Source organism: Cryptomeria japonica, chromosome 1, assembly GCF_030272615.1.
Source record: "Cryptomeria japonica chromosome 1, Sugi_1.0, whole genome shotgun sequence".
NCBI lineage: Eukaryota > Viridiplantae > Streptophyta > Pinopsida > Cupressales > Cupressaceae > Cryptomeria > Cryptomeria japonica.
In genome coordinates, this window is record NC_081405.1 from 523,698,092 (window position 1) to 523,717,936 (window position 19,845).

Sequence of the window (19,845 nt, forward strand, 5' to 3'; positions counted from 1 at the left end):
AAATAGAAGTAGAGAGAAAGATAAGTTTGATTAAAAGATTATTGAATAGGTAAGAGAAGAAAGTGTTGCAGAGGTAAACCTGAGAAAAGAAGCAGAGCCAAAATTAGAGAAGTAATTGCAGAAAAAAGAGGCAGAAAATTGAGCAAAAATAGAAGACTGATTTGGAAAAGAGAAGAAGGCAGAGACAAAGAGACAAAGATGAAGCATCATTAAAGTACATCTTTCAGAGCAACAAATAGGTGTTACAAAACTCATTTGTAACAAGGTTTCTATAATTGTAATAAATTATTTATTGAATCATTATGTATCTCTGAGTGGGTGCTCAAAGCATGGGTAGGTGCTCCTTGAGTTGGTGCTCAAAATCTTAGGGGTTGGTGCTCCTTGGTTTGGTGCCCTAAAACATATTGTAACTGTGATTTAATTGTGAGGCTGGATTAGAGCAATAGACTCCAGCAGCTATTTTCACCAAGGTTTTTCCCACATTGGGTTTTCCTTGTAATTACTAGTGTTATGTGATGTGTTCTTGTGTGTGTATGATTTTGGTTTCGTTTTTATTTGCACACACACTAGATTGAAGTTTTAGATTATCACTAATTCACCTCCCTCTCAGTGTTCACTTGTGTTCTTCATTATATTTGGGGCTTTTGGGAGTTTAGTGGTTTGTGAGTTTAAATTAGTTTTTATTAATAGCAATATTTTCCCCTTCTCCAAAAAAGAGAGCATATAACTTGTAATTGAGATTATTTTTCACACAATTGGTGTATTTTTTATGTTCTCTAAAAACCCTTTGCATGGCCAAATTGTGTTGTTGAGCTTAGATTATTATGGAGGACAATTTTTTTTGGTATGGTGTTGAATGAGTTGAATTGTGGGAGTCTTTCACAGCTCTCCAAATCTTGTCAACATTGGTGGAGTGTGATGGTTTCTATTTGTAATTGATATTTTCTTCAATCTTGAGGTAGGCTCTCTTCATTTCCTCTTAGTTCTTCAATTTGATATTTCTTGAATGTTGAAAAGTTATTATTAGATGAGTCATGATTGTGTTGTGCTTTTGTTTTGATCTCTTGTGTGTTTGATTGTTGTGTTTGAATGAGTGTTTGGATTTTGATGTAGAAAGGGGGTGTCTTAAGGAAAATGTTTCCCTATTTTCCCAGGATTCCTATATGGGTGTTTTGTTTGAGTTTATAGGGTGTCACAATGTAGTTCTCAAATGGGTTGGTCCCTAACTTGGTCTACCATGCTTCATTTTTTGTCAATTTGATGTCCTAGATGGCTTTATGAAAAATATTCATGCATTGAATGTAGAATCATACAATTGTAGCTCTATTCACACAATTTCTAGTAGATTCACACAATTGCTAATAGTTTCACACAATTGCTATTATATTCACACAGTTGCACTCAAAATCACAAAATTGCACTAGCAGTGAACTAATTTTGGGTTGTAGTCTACTCCATTGTCTTGATTCTTAGGTCTAATTGGCCTTGAGTGGGATGAATTGTGATGTCAAGATATGCTTATATGAGATGTAATAGATAATTACACTTGAACCTGTGGATTGGGATAAATCCAAGATCAAAATCATGATTTGGAGACCTTTAGGTTGCTCCTCAAATAATGGAATTGTCATGCATTGTGTATATGATTTCCTAATATTGTTATTGTTTATGCATCGTATTGTATTCAAGTGGCTAGGATAAGACCAGGGTTAGGTATTAGAGTGAGTCTAGGGAGTGGCTCCCAATCATGTCCTTCGCTCACAAGTGGTACGTGTAGCAATCTGATCAAGGAGTTTGTTAATAAGTGATAACATATAATAAACTTGGGGTAAACTTAAATAAGTTACATTCCTCAAGCATGCCATCAGTGCTATCATGAGGTTATGGATGTCTTGGGAAGGCATGCCCACACATGGAGCGTTGGGACTTGTTCAGAGAGGCATGCCCACTCATGTACCGATAAGACTTGCATGGTCATCATTCTCATCCATATGAGAGAATGCTCAATTCTGTATGGTATGTCCTCTAGAGACACATGATGAGACTCCCTCTACTCCATTCTAATGCTTTCAGTAGCTTGAGTAGACACCCTTGATAGATTCATGGTTTGGTATCATCTTCTCGTGATGTTGCATTACATATTGTTTCATAGTGTATGTTGTGTATACTCCATATGTGATGTAAGTGTAAGCCTATTGTATTCATGTTGTCTTGCTTGAGTGTTTGGGCCTTGTGACTATCTCCACAAGCATGGTGGGGTGGACCTATGGGTACCATATGGTTGGGTGGTTTTGCACATCATCATTAGGGACCAATGGACCGATTTTGTGAGCACCTTAGAGAGATTATTCATTTTATTCTTCTCTTGATCTTCTTTCCTCTTCACTACAAAATGAAAAGTAATTGTAATTTTATTCAAGCATTGCAATCATTGAGAATTGTATATTATGAACACTTCAAGTGGAGAATGATGTAATGGAAACATATTGATATGAGTAGAGTAGATGTTAGTGGATTGTTGTTGGAACCAACCGTGACACATGATTATGCATGCTTTTCATTTGATCCTAAATTATGTTGTTATCATACGAACACTTCAATTAGTGCTTAAAATTAATGTGGACAATTAATGTCATGAGTAGAAGATTTATTGAGTTATCTCCTAACCGACTATGAGGTCATGAACCATACTTAGATGTATTACAAAGTTAGCGATGGTAGGAAACCCTTTGAGGAGTTTGTCAAAGTTGAATATTTAGCATTCTGTAATTCGTAATTGTTGACAAATAGTTAACCTATTCTTGAGGTGTGAGCTTTGTTCACGTGTATGTTCTCACTTAAGACAAAAAATTATTTCCATGTATTTCTTGTGCTTTTGATCATATCCTCTAGGGTTCCTTGGTAGGGAATTACATGTGTTTGCACTAATTCTTTATTCATCTCAACAATATGCAAATATACATCAACTTCTTCCTATCTCGATAAAAACAAATTAAAATTTACCTATGCAATCTCTATTCTTGCAACATCCTCTTCCTTAGTGTCAGTTGCAACTTATTTCACCACATGTGTCACATCACTTTCATTCTCCTCAAAGTTCTCACCTTGTTTGAATATGTCCTTAATCATCTTTATTTTTCCCCTAAGCAATGTATTCCCTTCATCAAGTTATTTATCAAATATAGGACCTTCACAGGTCCTTACATCCTTCTCCTCCTCAATTGCAATCTCTCTAATTATTACAATCTCACTCTTTTCTTCTTTAGTTCCACATGCATTGATGTAGGCGCATCTAGGCTGTAAGAGCAATCTTGCATCACCCAAAAATGGTGTTTAGTTTATCAATAAGGGATAATAATGGCAAGGTTATTATTTTTAGTAAGTTGTCATTTTTGCATAAAATCTTACATAGACCTGCTAAATGGTGAAATGGAGCCAATGGTGAAAGAATTATTCCAATATCTTGTGGCATTTGAGAGATATTCATTTTTTGGGGGAAATTTCTCCAATAAAAATTGAAAATGCATTTTTGAGGGCCTTCAAGGATTCGAATGAGCTCAAAAGTTGACAAATGTGTGCATTAGCACACACTACCACTATAGGTCTCCTCACAAGCTTCTAATGGTGTATGATGATAAAAAATTTGTCAATTGGTTTGAAAGTTATGGCCCCTAGAGCTTCATGGGCCAAAAATTTAATAAAATATTTTCTTGAGCTGAAAGTTGGTCAGTTAGGGTTTTGGCACCTAAAAGTACGGGATTCCACTTTCCATAACATTCTACAACAATTATACATTCCATATAAAGAAGGTGAATGAGGGTTATAACTAATTCAAAATTTAATATATACATAAAAAAATATCATAAATAATTAGTTTACAACATATTTAAATTTGTCCTCTCTTACTTGTTATAACTTGATAGAAAGTGATGGTTTTTGAGCATTTAGTGCTCAATGGCTTGCCAATAATCAAAATACAATCTTTTGTTTATCACCCATATTCTCTAATTATTTATTTCTACAAATGGTTGATTGATCATTTGAAACAAGAGGAACAAATGTGCATTTCAAAACAAGGGAAGGGACAACCTCACTAGTGGAATCATTTTATGGTGTATTATTTTGTAGGCATACTTAGAGTTTAATTTGTATCAAAAAGATCATACGATTACATTAGAACAAAATACTTTTCAAATAAGACTAATTGTAAAAAAATTATTAGAATAATTTCAAGATTTTAATGTAACAATTAAGAAAGATACAAGCTATATAAGATTCTATATTTGGAAGATGACTTATAAGAGGCCGTCGTTGATGATGTTTCCAACATAGATAATCGAATTAGGGGAGAGAAAATAATATACATGGATGCTTTGAGTGTCATCTTCAATGGAATATATCAATCAATAATTGATGATGAAAGTTATGATAAGTATGATGGTTATGAAGAATTTACTTTTAAAAAATCATTATTTATAAATAAGTTAAATAAATAATTTTGATGATGTTAATACTAAGGACATTTTGATATAGAATAATATTTTAGATCTTTTATAGGTAAATGGATACAAAAATATAGAAATAAGTGTTAAAGGTAGAGTAATAAATTAAATTTACTATGATATTATCAACGTCAAGAGATCTACAAAATTTATGGGAGACCATTCATATTTATTCAAGTGGAAACTAATAAACATAATGTGAAATAAAAAAATTCAAGTGTTCAAAAGAATGATGATTATAACATCAAAATGGTGTGATGACTAATCATTTTTATTAGTTTTTGATCAATCAATAAGTTGGGTATATCTTATGATAGTATGTATTTTGTAAATTGTCATTCAATTGTAAAAATAGTTCCTTAATTACATTTTTTTAATTTTAAAAATTATAAATAGATGGATATTTATTATTTATAAAGGAATCAAATCAAATATTATAATAGATTTAATTTACATAATAAATTAATGAGATTTTTATTTATGTAAAGAATGCTCAATATGGAGATGGGATCTATCATCTAAATTATAATTGCATAAAGAAAAATGTACCTCAATTTCTCCAGTTCTCCAATTGAATAATGCAGTAGCTCTTCCTAATGGTGCATTTGGAAAAAATCGTACAATTGTTACAAATGACATATCATCATTGTTGGATCCTTCCTCTACTTGATATTGTAGCCTTCTTCCACGATATAATGTCATCTTCATCAAAAGGGAAATGGTAAACATTATTTCCGTTGGAATAATTTAATATGTATAACATTAACAAATACATCAAGAATAACTATATATATAATTATATGTATGGATATGTAACTAAGAAGTACAATTTTAGTAGTGTTGGCTTACCGGATACCCTAAATTGCCTTGTATTTCTATAAGTTGAGAACTTCTTTTGATTGTGAGTGTTGCATCACCATTAAATAAAGACCATTGTCTCATTGAATGCAAAACATATTGATCACAATTTGAATTTGTGAGTTGTTGTGCAGAACCAATAATATCTCCTACAACACATTCACATTGTTCAAAATTTAATAGTTGACAATTAAGCATTACAAATTAGTAATTGCACCCCAAAATATAAACCATCCAATTGAACAATATTAAAATACTCTACAAAAAACAGAGAAAAAATAATATATGTACCTGGGACTCTTCCATGTTTTGCTTCTATGGGATAGTGGGCATTATAACGCCAACCACCTCGATGAATATGAATCACCTTTTCATTCTCTCGTACAAGTTGAGGATGTAACACCCCTTCAAAAAATCTAAAAAGAAATTAATCCACTTATATTATATTAAATACATATATAATAGACATTTTTTCTTTATCTTATAATTGTACAAATTACATAAAACTATATTTACATCAACATGTAATTTCTTTTAAAGAGGCATTATTTATTTTATTATTCATATATTTAAATTATTTTTAAAAACTCATATATTTATATTTGATAAATAATAAATAATATATTATTATTCTTTAACTATAGATATAAGTGATATTTAAGTGTAGCCATGAAATATAGTCATTAATTAGACTCTTGGTTAATCAACAAAAACTATAAATTTTGAAAAACAATATAACTAATCAATATCCTTAATTTTATATTACATTTTGTTAATATATTCACGAAAAATAAGTTTAGAAATTTTAAGAGTTTGATTACCTTATTGTTTAAAAAAATACTTTTATCAATTTATAGTTTGTAAACAATTCTAACTTTAAATTTTTAAATTGGAAATCAAATAATTAACATGGAATATAAATGTAATACTCTAAAATGTTGTATAAGAGCACATATTGCAAGTAGCCTTATAAATTAATTATGAAAAATATGAAAGATTAAATATTCTATCAAAGAATTTTGGATTGTTTTGTTGTGTGGGGTTTGTCGAAGGTTCAATGTAGATAGCTAAGTACTTTAGATGCCTTGTGAACTCCTGATGTAGGAGCATCCCTAGTCGATGAGCAATCTTGCATCAACCAAAAAAATATTTGTTTCTAGTTTGTTTCTGTCTAGTTTTGTGTTGCAGTTCTTTGTTTCTTCCGACATTTTCCAGAAGTTGTTCATTGTTCGTTACGGATCAAATCTTTGGCTTCCCGACTTGTTCTCATTCCTTATTCTCGATTTCTAGTTCATTTGGATCTTTTTCCGAAGAGATGTTGCTTCCAGATTATCTATTTCTTGGTTCCCAGAGCAGTTTTGAGCTTAACGGCTAGTTGGAGATTTCTTCTCTTGCGAAATAATTTATTGACTTGCGGGTCTAATTGGCACTTCACTCGATGTTTTTAAACCCTTGGCCGACCTTCCTTTTTGGTTCGTACTTCATTTACATTCTTGGTGGAGATCTTCACGCTTTGGGTCTGACCTAGATTTTACATGTTTCATTTTCCAGTCTTGGAGAATGTAATCTTTTGTGGCCGATTCGGAAGTGTTCTAGATGCTATATATATTGTTGTATTCGATCCTTTGGTAGGTTGTGAAGATAGATGATGATTTAGATAGATGATTTGTAATTTAAACTCCTCTGGAGGTCTGGATGATTGAGATAAGCGTGTATGTTTGCCCGCATGTTGTCAACTAGTTTATAATGAATTTATGATATTGCGGATGTCTAATCTTGCATTTTATACATTATGTGTTGTTGCTTCAGTTGTGTTACTCATGTTGAATGATCCGAATTGTTCTCTTTGAGGGCCCTTCGGGACATGGTTGCGTCAGATGGTATCAGAGCTGGTTGTGAACCTTGAGGCATCCCTTTGGGTGAACAAATCACCGATTTGAGGTAGGTTGCAAGTGTGTTCAATAGATCGTCGACAGAGAGGCAATTGGAATCTTGTAGTCAGATCGTCGAGTTGAGGCAGTTCCACCATATCAAAGGAAGAGATGTTGCCGAGAAGGATGAACCATAGAAGGGTAGAGCAGATGATGGAGGATTTCAGGAATGAGATGAGGAATGAAATCCGAAATCACTGGCTAGTTTGTGGAGGAATCCAGAATCAAAAGATGAGTATGAAGAGGCTAAAGGACCGACAGATGAAGGAGAAGAAATATTTCTTAGAGTGGTGGAGCAAGTAAGTAAAATTCATAAAGTTGAGGTTTCTAACTTTTCAGGTACATTAAATCTGGAAGACCTGATAGATGGGATCGGAGAATTGGAGGACTACTTCAAGTTTGAAGATATTAAAGACCCACTAAGGGTCTAGTTAGCACAAACTAAGTTGAAAGGGCATGTTTCTTTATGGTGGAAAGTGTTTCAAAGAGATAGAGTGGAGAATGATGAGATGAAAATCACCTAGTGGAGGGAGATGGTTGCAAGATTGAAGGCTAAATTCATTCCAGGAGACTATGAGTTGGATTTGTTCAAAAAGTTGCAAAACTTGAAGCAGAAGGACATTAGTGTGGAGTATACAGGGGAATTGTACAAGGTGATGATCAAATCCGGACATCAAGAGATGGATAGGGAGAAGGTGGCTAGATACATAAATGGACTTCAATTTAACATTTAGGATGAGATGAGTATGTTGGAGATTTATATAATTGAGGAGCCTTATCAATATGCACTAAAGGTAGAAGATAAAGTGAAGAGAAGAAAGTAGAATAACCCTAAGGGAAGAGAGAGACATGCAGCGGATAGAGGGCAGATGAGTGGCAGTATGGAGAAGAAAACTATTGAAAAATCAAGATCTAAATGGAGTAAAGAACTAGAGTAGAAAACACAAAGAAAAGGAAGTGGTAGTAGCAGTAGGGAGTTCTTGGGTACATGTTTCAACTGTGGCAAAACCGGACATAGAGCTTATGGATGTGCTCGGGATAACAAATGAAAGGCAAGGAGTTTCTTAGCATGTGAGGACCAGGAAACCGGAGCTACAGATGTGAGTACGGTGGAACTGGAGCAAGGAGAGTCCCTTATGTTTAGAAGAGTCTTGTAGAGCAGAGAGGAGACTGAACCTACACAAAGGAAGAATCTTTTTCGGACTATTTGCAAATCAGGAGGTAAGTGTTGTAAGGTTATTGTGGATAGTGGAAGTACTAATAGTCTGGTATCTAAGGAGATGGTAGAGAAGCTTGGTTTGAAGAGGCTTGAGCACCCTTGTCCTTATAAGGTGAGTTGGTTGAAAGATGATCATGCGGAAGAGGTGACAGAGCTCTGTAGGGTAAATTTTAATAGTGGGCCTTCCAAAGATGAAGTCTTATGTGATGTTATGCCTATGAGTGCTTGTCATGTTTTGATGGGTAGACCTTTGCATTTTGATAGAGGAGCTATCTATGACTATAGAAAGAACCTGATCACTATTGAGAAGGATGGGAAAAAGTTTACTTTGGTTTCTTGGAAGGAGAAGGAGAAGGAAGTGAAGAATATGAGTCTTGTCAAGAGTTGTGCTGAGAAGCAGGATGTAGAGGATTACTTGGATTTGAAGAAAGACCTTGTGGATAGGCCTGATAGCAAGGTGGTACCGGATGACAGCAACGTTAGAGTTATTGTGGAAGACAAGATGGATTCCGGTGGAAGAAATAAATCAGATTTGCAGAAGAAAGGGAATGGCAGTAAGAGATAGAGTGTAAGTATGAAGAAAGGAAAGAAGGGAGGAGAGGAAAAGAAGTTGGAGAATCTAGCAAAGGTACTGAAAGAGGTAAGGAGAAAGAAACTTACAGACAAGGAAGACATTTGGATCTGAAGTGAGCATGGGATCTATATCCTAAACCCTTTGCGAGGTTCATGAGCATTCTCTCATGGAACATCTTTTTCTACCTAGGGTGTCTGATGCAGGAGCCTCCCCAGTCGATGAGCAATCTTGCATCAACCAAAAAAAAAAATTGTTTCTAGTTTCCTTTTGTTCAGTTTTGTGTTTCTTTTGACATTTTCTAGAAGTTGTTCATTTTTTGTTGTGGATAAGATCTTTGGCTTCCAGACTTGTTCTCGTTCCTTATTCCGGATTTCTAATTCATTTGGATCTTTTTATGGCAAATTGTCACTTCCGGATTATCTATTTTTTGATTCTTAGAGCATTTTTGAGCTTAACGACTAGTTGGATATTTCTTCTCTTGCGGAGCGATTTCTTGGCTTGCGGATCTAATTGGCACTTCATTCGATGTTCCCGAGCCCTTGGGCGACCTTCCTTTGTGGTTCGCACTTCATTTGCATTCTTGGCAAAGGAGATCTTCACGCTTTGGGTCGGACCTATTTTACACGTTTCATTTTCCTAACTTGGAGAATGTAATCTTTTGTGGTTGGCCTGGATGTGTTTCAGATGCTATATATATTGTTGTATTCGATCCTTTGGTAGATAAGAAAAGATAGATGATGATTTAGATTCATGATTTGTAATTTGAACTCGTTTGGAGGTCTAGATGGATTGTATTTTGGAATGTAAATTGTAATAAGTCATGTGTGTTTGCATGCATGATGTCGGCTAGTTTATAATGAATTTATGATATTGCAGATGTCTAATCTTGCATTTTCTACATTATGTGTTGTTGCTTCCATTGTGTTACTCGTGTTGCATGATCTAGATTGTTCGCTTTGAGGGCCCTCTGGGACATGGTTGTGTCAACTCCACTCAACAGGACCTTGAATAGAAATTGTCAATAACTCATTCTTGGGCACCCATTTTTGAATTCTCAACATTTAGGAGAGTATTTTGAGTCAAGGAAAGTTGTCACTTCCATTTTCCACACCCAAAAGGGAATATTTCAAAATTGAAGAAGAATATGCCAAATTCAAATTTGAATCTCATCTTCACCATGGATGCTTGTGCATCATTGTCCCTTTTTGAATTTTGTTTTGTATCTCTAAAATTATTGCTACTAGAGTTGAAGGATTGATGATATCCATCAATGGCACCCATGCTCAAGTAGCTCCAAAAAAAAAAAATCTTAATGTTTTTCATGAGGTATATCCCCTAAAACACCCACAAATTTTGTTCTTCCCATTCATAAATTTAATAATTATTTTTAATGGCTAGAAATTTTCACCTTGATAGAGTATTTTGTGGGGAAGGTTCCGCCTAAAAGCATGCTCATGGAATGTGATGTAGGAGCATCCCCATTCTATGAGCAATCTTGCATCAACCAAAAATATTTCCTTTCAGTTTAGTTCTTGTTCAGTTCAGTGTGCAGTTTTATGTGTTCCTGTCAGTAGGTGTCAATAGTTGCTTGCTTTTCATTGCAGATCCTATTTTCGGATTCCAGGCTGGTTCATGTGCTTAATTCCATATTTTCAGTCCATTTGGATTCTTTTCCAGCTAGTTATCACTCTTGGTTTGACTGTATTTGAGTTCTGAGATGGTTCTTAAGCTTACCGATTGGTTTTCCTTCATTTTCGAAGCGGTTTCTTGGTGCGTGGATCTATTTGGGGCCTTGTCTGATGTTCTTTGGCGTGTAGCCAACCTTCTTGTTGATCTGCACTTCTTGGTTGTTATTTTCAAGAGGAATTATTTCGTTCTTAGGGCCGACCTAGTTACACACTTCATTTTTCCTGCATTGGTAAATGTAATCTTTTGTGGCCGACCCAGATATGTTCTGGAGGGTATATATAGGGTATTATGTAATCATTTGTAGGGAAAAGTGATCAGAATAGGGATTGAGATTCATGATTAGAGATTCGGTTGACTCTGAGAGTTCCAGATGGATTGTATTTGGCTTGTAGCCTGCATGTAACCAATTGACTACCAAATGTTCTATAATGACTGTATGATGATAATCGATTGGTTGTCAGAGGTTCTGAGACAATAATATGATTTGTTTATGTAATCTTTCAATATTTTATTGTTTCTTTCGTTGTGTTACTCTTCCTACATAAGTCGGACAGTTCTCCTTTGAGGGTTTACCGGTTATGACTGCATCAGAATGGGTAACTAGGGCTTAGGTATCTCATAAGATTCATCTTAATGCCATGCAAAACATCAATAAAGAATTTTTTATTTGTTAAATCCAACCATGGTAAGGCCATTCTCAATTGTGGCCCTTAGCTTGGGTTGATTTATGTGGGCTACCCTTGCCATGCTATGATTTTGAGCCAAATAGCATCTTCCTTAAGCATTTTGATTTGTGTTGAACTTGAATAGTTCTATTTGGCTCATTCTCAACAATGAATTTATGTTGAGATGGACATTTCCAAATATTTAAAGGGCATCATGGATATCCACATTGAACATTTATGCAATATGCTCAATGTCGCCTTTACCTAAATTTTTCAAACACTTGCAAGCCTTGTTAGTCCTCTAAACATACCCTTTGGTTTATCTCCACCCATAACCCACATCATAACATATTGTTTGTTCATAGCCCTCTACAAAAAGGTGGAAGGGTGGAATACCGTTTGAAATTACAAGGCCAAGAATTCTAGTAATAATTCTCATCCCTTCAAGTCTTCTTTAAGTTACAAGGGCCAAGATTCAAAAATTATTCCAAGGAATCTAAAATATAAAACATATTCAATCTCCTCCTTAGGAGACTTTTGAAGTGAAATATGTGAGATCCCCACTAGCAATGTCGTTATTATCTCATTACCCTCTTCCTATTGGGAAGCAAAGGTATTGTATCTTGTTAGAGCATCTAGAAAAGGGAGAATATGTGTCAAACAAATGGAAACATATCTAGCTTAACTTCTACATAGAAATTTTTGAATCAAGTCATGCTCATTTGCAAAATAGTTATTCCATTCTACATTAGATGGATAATGAGGACATGAACTTGACACTTGTTTATGAATTATACCTCCTAAAATGTTTGAGGTCTAATAGACTTTTCCCATAAGTATTTCACTTGAGATTATCAACTATAGTTTCCAATTTTGCACATTGTCTATTTACAAGGTTATAAAATTTCATCTTTTTAGTTTCTATGTCTTGCCAAGTCATTTGGAAGTCAAGTTACTTTTTGTGTAGTAAACATGAATTAGGTTGTAGTTATGTTGTCAATGTTCTCCCTCCTATTGGGTATCAACACTTAGTTTATTAGTGATGTGACCCCACTAATTAAGAATTATGAGAATTATGGGGGTGTTTTCAACACTAATAATCATTCAGTTTATTAGTGATGTGACCCCACTAATTAAGAATTATGGGGGTGTTTTCAACACTAATAATCATTCCTTTAAAGTTATTAATATTTATTCTTTGAATGATGTTGTTGATATATTTACTCTTTAGAGGTGGATTTCCAATTTAATGTCTACTACCTCTAGGAACCTATGAGCAGATTTTAGTATGATTGAAATGGCCTATAATAAAGTTGGTACCTTGTCTATCTAGTGAACAACTAGTGAAAAAGAGGCTTAATTATTCATGCACAATAAATTTAAACACTTTGATCCCAATATTGACAACCACCAATATTATATGAAATGGTACATTTGGAGTAATATTGGAGTAGAATGCAATAGAGTAATCAAGTGTCTTAATCATTCTATAATGTTTCAAAATATTTTTTTTCCTTTTCTAGTGGTTATTTGTTGTTAGTGAAGCCTTAGTGAAAAATTGTTCTTTTATATCACTTTCCAATACAGTTTGGTATCAAGTGGCAATTTGTTAAAACCAAGCCCATAAAGAATCATTTATTTAAATACATCATTTCTCAATCACAAGGCCACATTTGGTCATATATTCAAGGTGCTTGGAATTTGAAGCCACATAGCATGCATGTGAATAGATGGATAGCCTAGTGGAATGATGTCATCACTTGTATTTCCCAATTTCTCCATATTTATGGGCATCGATGAGCATATTTCCATCACCAATCACACCAATATAGCACCTCAAAGATTCACCAAGCCATCACCACTTTGGAAGAACAACCTTTTAATTTGACCACTGAATTTAGACTAGCTCACCTATACCACCAAAACTAGGATGCAAATTCTCACTCTATAGATGGAGCTTAAATCAAAGTTAAACATACCTAGTTTAATATAATAATTCTTCTAGGCTTTGTGACATGGTCATACATCTCAAACCATTAAGCAAATTAGGGAAGGGAAATAACTCCTTAATGAGCTTCCCGACATTCTTCAATCCTTTATTTAATTATAGTCTCGTAAATTATAACCTCTTACAAGTTCATGCTCCTTTTTGGGCCATTTCTTTAGTGTGCCTCCTTTTGGGTCATTTTCAACCTATTTTGGCCTTTTCATATTCAAATTATTGTCATAAGCTCATGGTGTTAACTGATCCAGTGTCTTGGGCATGTGCACTCCTCATCCACCTTTTATTTTGTCCCTTTTTAGGTGGACTATGGTTCCTAGTGCCATATAACTAGTGGACTAGGGTGCTAAGCATGATAGTCTCTCCCAAAGGGACCTGGATTCGAACTTGTCAGATTGTTTCCTACCATTTTTTATCTGATCCCAATAAGTTGATATGACTATTGGAAGTTGACCTAAATGTGAAAATACCTTAAGAACCATATATAAGGGCATCATCTCTAATTCATTACATCTTCTCATAAGCTACAAGCCAAGGACATCAAACTACAACAAGTTGTCTTCAAGTATGTTTTCATGATGGATTATGTTATGATTTATCATGCTATTGCATCAACACTTGGAGGATTGATCTAAAGAGAATTTCATCACCAATCAAAGGTATAATCATTTCATTTCAGAACTTCCTTCAAATTTAGCCTTTTCCCTACGAAGTGTAAGCTCTCTTTTCTAATCATCATTGTTTTAGTGGAGGGTAATACCTACTTGAGGTTTGACTTAGGAAAACCCCTATAGTAGAACATTTTTCCTCTTTGCATGTGAATTATATATCCAACACTAGAGAGTTACTGCTTTAGAAAGTGTAGATAGAGATACACAATTTCATATTCAAAATAGGTGAAAAACCTTGGTCACTAACAACTAGCTCTAGTGTTTGACACTTTTCTACTAAAACTATGGGAGGGCGGTCTATAGAGATTCTCGATCCAAAATTTGAACATCTGAGCTAAAAAAAGACACCCCTGGATAGTGGCTCCTATTGATAGTGATTGACACTTCAAGACCTATACTCCAAACACAGGTTCCTCTATGTATCACATTTTTAGACCTAGCTTATTTCCTGATTTATAGTTTTGCATCTTCTTGTTCATTTTGCTTCTTGTCAAATTGTGTAGCTCTTGCAATTTCATATCTAAATAATTATCCAATCATAATCAACATTCAAAAAGGGGACAATCAATCAAAAGTGCTTAGCTCTCCTATAGGACTAAAGTTGAGCCTAATTGGTTGTTACCCAATTAAATAGTTTGGAAATGGTTCCTAGTTTGCATTCTTAGGCTAGAACACCATTTTCCATCATTTGATCAACATTATGAGAAATTTTTTGCTATTCAAGAGAACGTTATTTCTAGTGTTGCTACTTTGAAGCAATTCCAAAATGTGTTCCCTAAGACATTTTCAACTCACAATGCATTCTTTGTGATCAAATTCTCACCAAAGAACATTTGTGGTAGGTTATTTTTGTAATGTTTGATGAAAATTATCATAGTTTGGATGGACTTCCTTGGGAATTATACAAATCATTTTTGGATATAATGGATTGTTATCTTATAAGGTCTATCTTGAGGCCTTTCATTCTAAATCCCTAGTAATTTAATAAATAAAGGGGATGTATCAAACTCATACCTAAATCTAAAGACCCTAATGAAATCTATAGTTGATGACATATCACTTTGTTGAATGTGTCATACAAGATTGTTGTCAAAGCTTTAGTTCTTAAGCTTAAGCATATTCTTCCTCATCTTGTGTTTCTTAGGCTCATAAAATCTAGATTTATCTTGAAAAATATTATTATTGTTTGGGAAGGAATAGAATGGGCTTGCCACTTTGAGCAATTTGTCTTATGTACCAAAATCGGTTTTCCCAATGCTTATGAGCATACCAAGTGGCATTTTATTTTTGTCATGTTGAACAAGAACTTGGGTTTGGTCCTTTATTTATTCAACTTGTGCAAATATTCAGGGGTTTCTCTTGTTGATTCTCATAACTAGCTAGTCAATGGTCATTTTTCCAATGATTAACTCCTCACTCTTCATAAAGATGAGGACAATGTTAAACAAGTTATTCAACTTTTGAAACTTTTTATCAAGTCTCTATCTCAAGTATCCAATGACAAAAGACTCAATACAAAAGAAATATTTTACTCCCAAGCCAAATTGATTAGATGATTTTGGTTAACAATAGATCAATCATTGGATTTTTTTTGTTTTCTTGGAATTTCCTTTTCTTTTCAATATTCTACTATTGCCCTCTAACAATAAATATTTTTTGGGATGAGAAAAAGATGATTAACTAGAGCACCAAGAGCTCTTTCTTTGGTTGGAAGATTCTAAATTTCTTTTTGAAGTGTTCGTTGTCACTCATGTTTACTATTGTTCCTTATTTGTTCCCTTCAAAATTTCTCACTTAAATTTCAAAATTTTTGTAGACTTTTTCTAGGCCTCTAACGATGGGTATCATGGATTCCATCATGTTGCTTGGGAATATTATTGTCCTCACCATGAGGCTAGTTGTTTGAGATTGCTTTAAATATGTCGACAAGGTATTTCCTTTTGTGCCAAATAGATTATTAAGGCTCTTGAGGTAAATGAAGCACCAAAAATCCTCATCAAGACTTGTATCTTTTCAGACATGCCTTCTAGATGGTTGGTGTGGAAAGGTCTTGACTTCAACACTCTTCTCACCATGAGGGATCCCATTCAAATTTACGACATGGCTATCATTAGAAGCATTTGGAAAGCCTATGAGGATATCAAGCCTTGAATTCTTTGGGCAAGAAATGCTTCCCACAATGGTCTTTCAGTCAACTAGTAGTTTATTTAGTGGTATCCTATTCTTTCTTGTAAAAGCTACTTTCTAGATAAATTGTCATGGATTCATGCCTTGAAAATTTTCAAATGAGGCATTAGAACACTTCTAGGTCCTATTCAAAGAGGTACCAAAAAATTCCTTTCTTGGCCAAAGATTAAAATAAAATATGCATTGTCTAACCAAGATCAAGAGACCTTTCAAATTATTATAAATTTCATTCCTCAAGTTATTTATAAAATTGAGCTTAGTTCATTGAAGCATTGGTAGAAGAACTAGAAATGGTATCTCAATATATCAGTTCATAAAAACAAGCCCCACAAAGAATATTTGTGAATTTCTTCTCATCATTCTATGATTAGAAAGCTAAATTAGCACTAAAAACTTCAATCTTCTATGAGAACTTGAGATCATAAGTTTCAAGCTATCTAGTTAGATATCTTGAGCCTATATTGGCTCATTTTTCCTAGAGTAATCTTTGTCAAGGTCTTCCACTTGGTTCTTGTTTAAGGAATTTGGGAGTTTCAAAACCTTGTCGATTTGTTGATAACTAGAGACTCTCAAACATTTTTTCTAGTTTGCACCAAAACTGAGCAAGCTTGAAATTGGATTGATGACTTTTTCAATCCTTTTAGACCCTTTTTCATGGCATATTGTTTTTTTATGGGACTTGCATTGTCTCCCTTTTAAGTATACCTAGATTTGACGTGCACTCAAGGTGGAGAACATATTTTGCTAATGTTCATTTCTCTCTTTACACTAAAGCTATGATTTGCTCTATTGTTCTTAAAGAAATTAAAATACAAACTAACAAACTTGCAATTGAGGTGACCCATTTGTAGGAGCTTTTGGACCATTGTAGGGCAATGCTTCATGCACTATTGCTAGATGTTTTCCTCCTTCCTCTTCCCCTCCTTGTAGTACCCCTGCCCTAGTCAATTTCTAATCTCGGTTTAATCTTGGTTAGTTTATCTTAATATAATGATTATAGCCAGATGTGTTGATTTAATGCATAGTTGTTGATGTGGTTTTCACACTAGTTGTATGCAAGTTGTTTAGTGTTCCTATTTCGTGGTATTAATATCGGGCTAACACTTTCATAAATTTTATATATGTATGCATGTATGACCCTTGGTTGCAAGAGATTTCAGGTACAACACCGCATGAGTGCGAGGTTCGTCTTCACCTGGATTTGCAGGTTTGAGTGTACCTCTTTTATCCTTAGAGTTGGATTAGGTGGTCGCAAGACCCTAGTTGACCATAGTCGTGCTCAAGTGAGCATCGTCAGTCGTTGTCGGTAATCCCTTTTTGTTTGGGTTTACGAGTCGTCTGTTTGGTTGTCCTTCTCGGTTTGCGTGCTTGGTGTGTATGGTTAATTGATTAATTAATCCTTAGTAATTATTTTGATTATATATGTGTTTGTGCATTGAAGATTTATGGACTAGATTAATCGGGATTTCGTTATGCGATTTTCGTTGATATTGGATTGCTCGTCTTAAATTTGGAGTAAGTTCAATTAATAATTAATTTTGAATATTAAATGCATTTTGTATATGCTGATGAAAAGAAAGTTTTGTATTTAATTGCAATAGATTTAATTGTATTCTATTGGCTTTTTAAATTAGAAAGGTTAAATTGAATTAAATGAGAAAATCAATTTTAAATGGAAAAAAAAAATTTAATTTGTTGATATAGTTGGAAAATAGTATTTTTGAGATTATTTTAAATAAAAATTTTAATTCCAAAAATGGAATTTTGGTCAACTCTTCCTTATAACCTAAACTTTTGGGAATTTTGGAGGATGGATGTTTTTGGAAAAATGTTGGTTGGAAAATATTTTGGGATGAAATTTGGGGGTTTTGGATGGAGAAGGAAGGTTTTGGGAGTTGCAGATTGGGGCTCTTCAGGAGATCTTGCCAGGAATGCGAGATCGGGTAGGATCTGCTTATCAATTTAGTTATTGTTTAAAATAAAATAAAAATGGGGGTTTGAATGTTTTCATGCTATCTTGGTTCCAGATTCTCCATTGAATGCCAAGATTAAGAACTGTTATTGTAAATTAGTTAGTTTGGCTGATTGCTTGTAATTTTTGTATGAAGAATAGTTCATTTTTGGCCCATTATGAGTTTGGCTGGAAATTTATTTGAGGTTTTGTTATTCCTCAATTTTTTTATCCTTTTTGTGGGTGTTTGGAAACCCAGTTGTGTTTGGAAAGAGGGATACCTTTGAAAAAAAAAGAAACCAAAACACTTTGCTTATAAACCGGATTTCTATGTATACCGAAATTTATAAACAAATGTTGTTTTGTTGTTTTAAAAAAAAATAAAGAGAAATTTCGAACTGTGCATATTTATATTTTTTTTCATGGTTTGGGGTTTGGAGGGTGGGGAGCGGAGCTCCACCCGCCTCCTCCTCCCCTCCCTAGCGCTTGTTTGCTGCCGCGGTGGTCGCAGGTGTACTGCGGTGGCCGCAGGGGCCGCGTCGGCTGCAAGGCACCGCGGAACCTGCGTCCCCCGCCAGTGGCACCGCCCACAAGGTTCCCTATGGTTGGGGTTTGGTCCGCCCAACCCCCGCGTTGGGAGGTGGGCCCGGCCTTCGCCGCCCCCAAATTAAATATTATTTTTGGTTAGCTTTAAAATGTTTTTTTTTATGTATTTTTTTTTATTATTCAAAAAAAAAAATATATATATATATATATAATATTTTAATATTATTTCATGTTAAGTTTTAATTAGTTTTTTTTTAATTATGATTAATGTGGCATAATCATAGTTAATGATAATTTGATATTAATTAATTGTATAATGGAATTTATATGTTAATTAATATTCAATTTCATTATTATGATTAGTGCACATTTTCTAATTAAATTCTAGAATTGCTAATTCCGTCATTGAATATTGATTGGTTATATTTTGATTGATCTTGGATTAATAAATATATACCTTACCTTCTAGCTATTTAGAGTATTTGGCTAATTGAGGAATTATTGTTTAAAAATAAAATAGAATATTATGTTATTGGAAAATTGTTGAAATATGATATATTTACTAATTGATGATGTTAAATATTATTCAAGAACTTATCATTTGAGTAATTGAGAAGTAAGTGAAATATTTAACCCTTGGACATTATGAATGTAAATGATGTGTTTTTGGGAATTTAATTTAGTATCATTTGGGAAATTGTTTAGTTACTGATATTCTCATTTAGTAAAATGAATGGTTAATTTATATTTTTCCTTTGTTTGAGAAATAGACAATGGTACTATTGCTAATTGTGGTATTGTACTCACCTGGTAACGGTGATTTCCCGTCAATGCTTTTTGAAAACCTAGGTCAATCAGAGAATTGGATCAACTGTTATGCTTAAATCAATTCGAGAAAATATTGTCTTTTCTGATTATTGCCTATGCGAGTTTAATTTATGTATTCGCTTTTGCTTATGTAATGGCAAGTCATGCTTGTTTGATAGGACCCTGTCGTATGGATTGTTTTGGGGTACCTGTTTCAGTCCTCGGTCCCGAGTTGACTGTTGT

General features: G+C 34.0%; 1 protein-coding gene across 1 annotated transcript in view; it reads right to left on the bottom strand.

Moving 5' to 3' along the window:
* LOC131060098 (glycine-rich domain-containing protein 1) overlaps nt 1-19,845 on the bottom strand; it is a 141,632-nt gene that overhangs the window by 15,241 nt on the left and 106,546 nt on the right. Inside the window, exons 6-8 of the mRNA XM_057993205.2 lie at nt 5,652-5,776; nt 5,352-5,509; nt 5,052-5,204 (exon numbers count right to left, since the gene is read on the bottom strand). Of these exons, the coding sequence (XP_057849188.2) occupies nt 5,052-5,204; nt 5,352-5,509; nt 5,652-5,776 (436 nt within the window). The remainder of the gene's footprint in view (nt 1-5,051; nt 5,205-5,351; nt 5,510-5,651; nt 5,777-19,845) is intronic.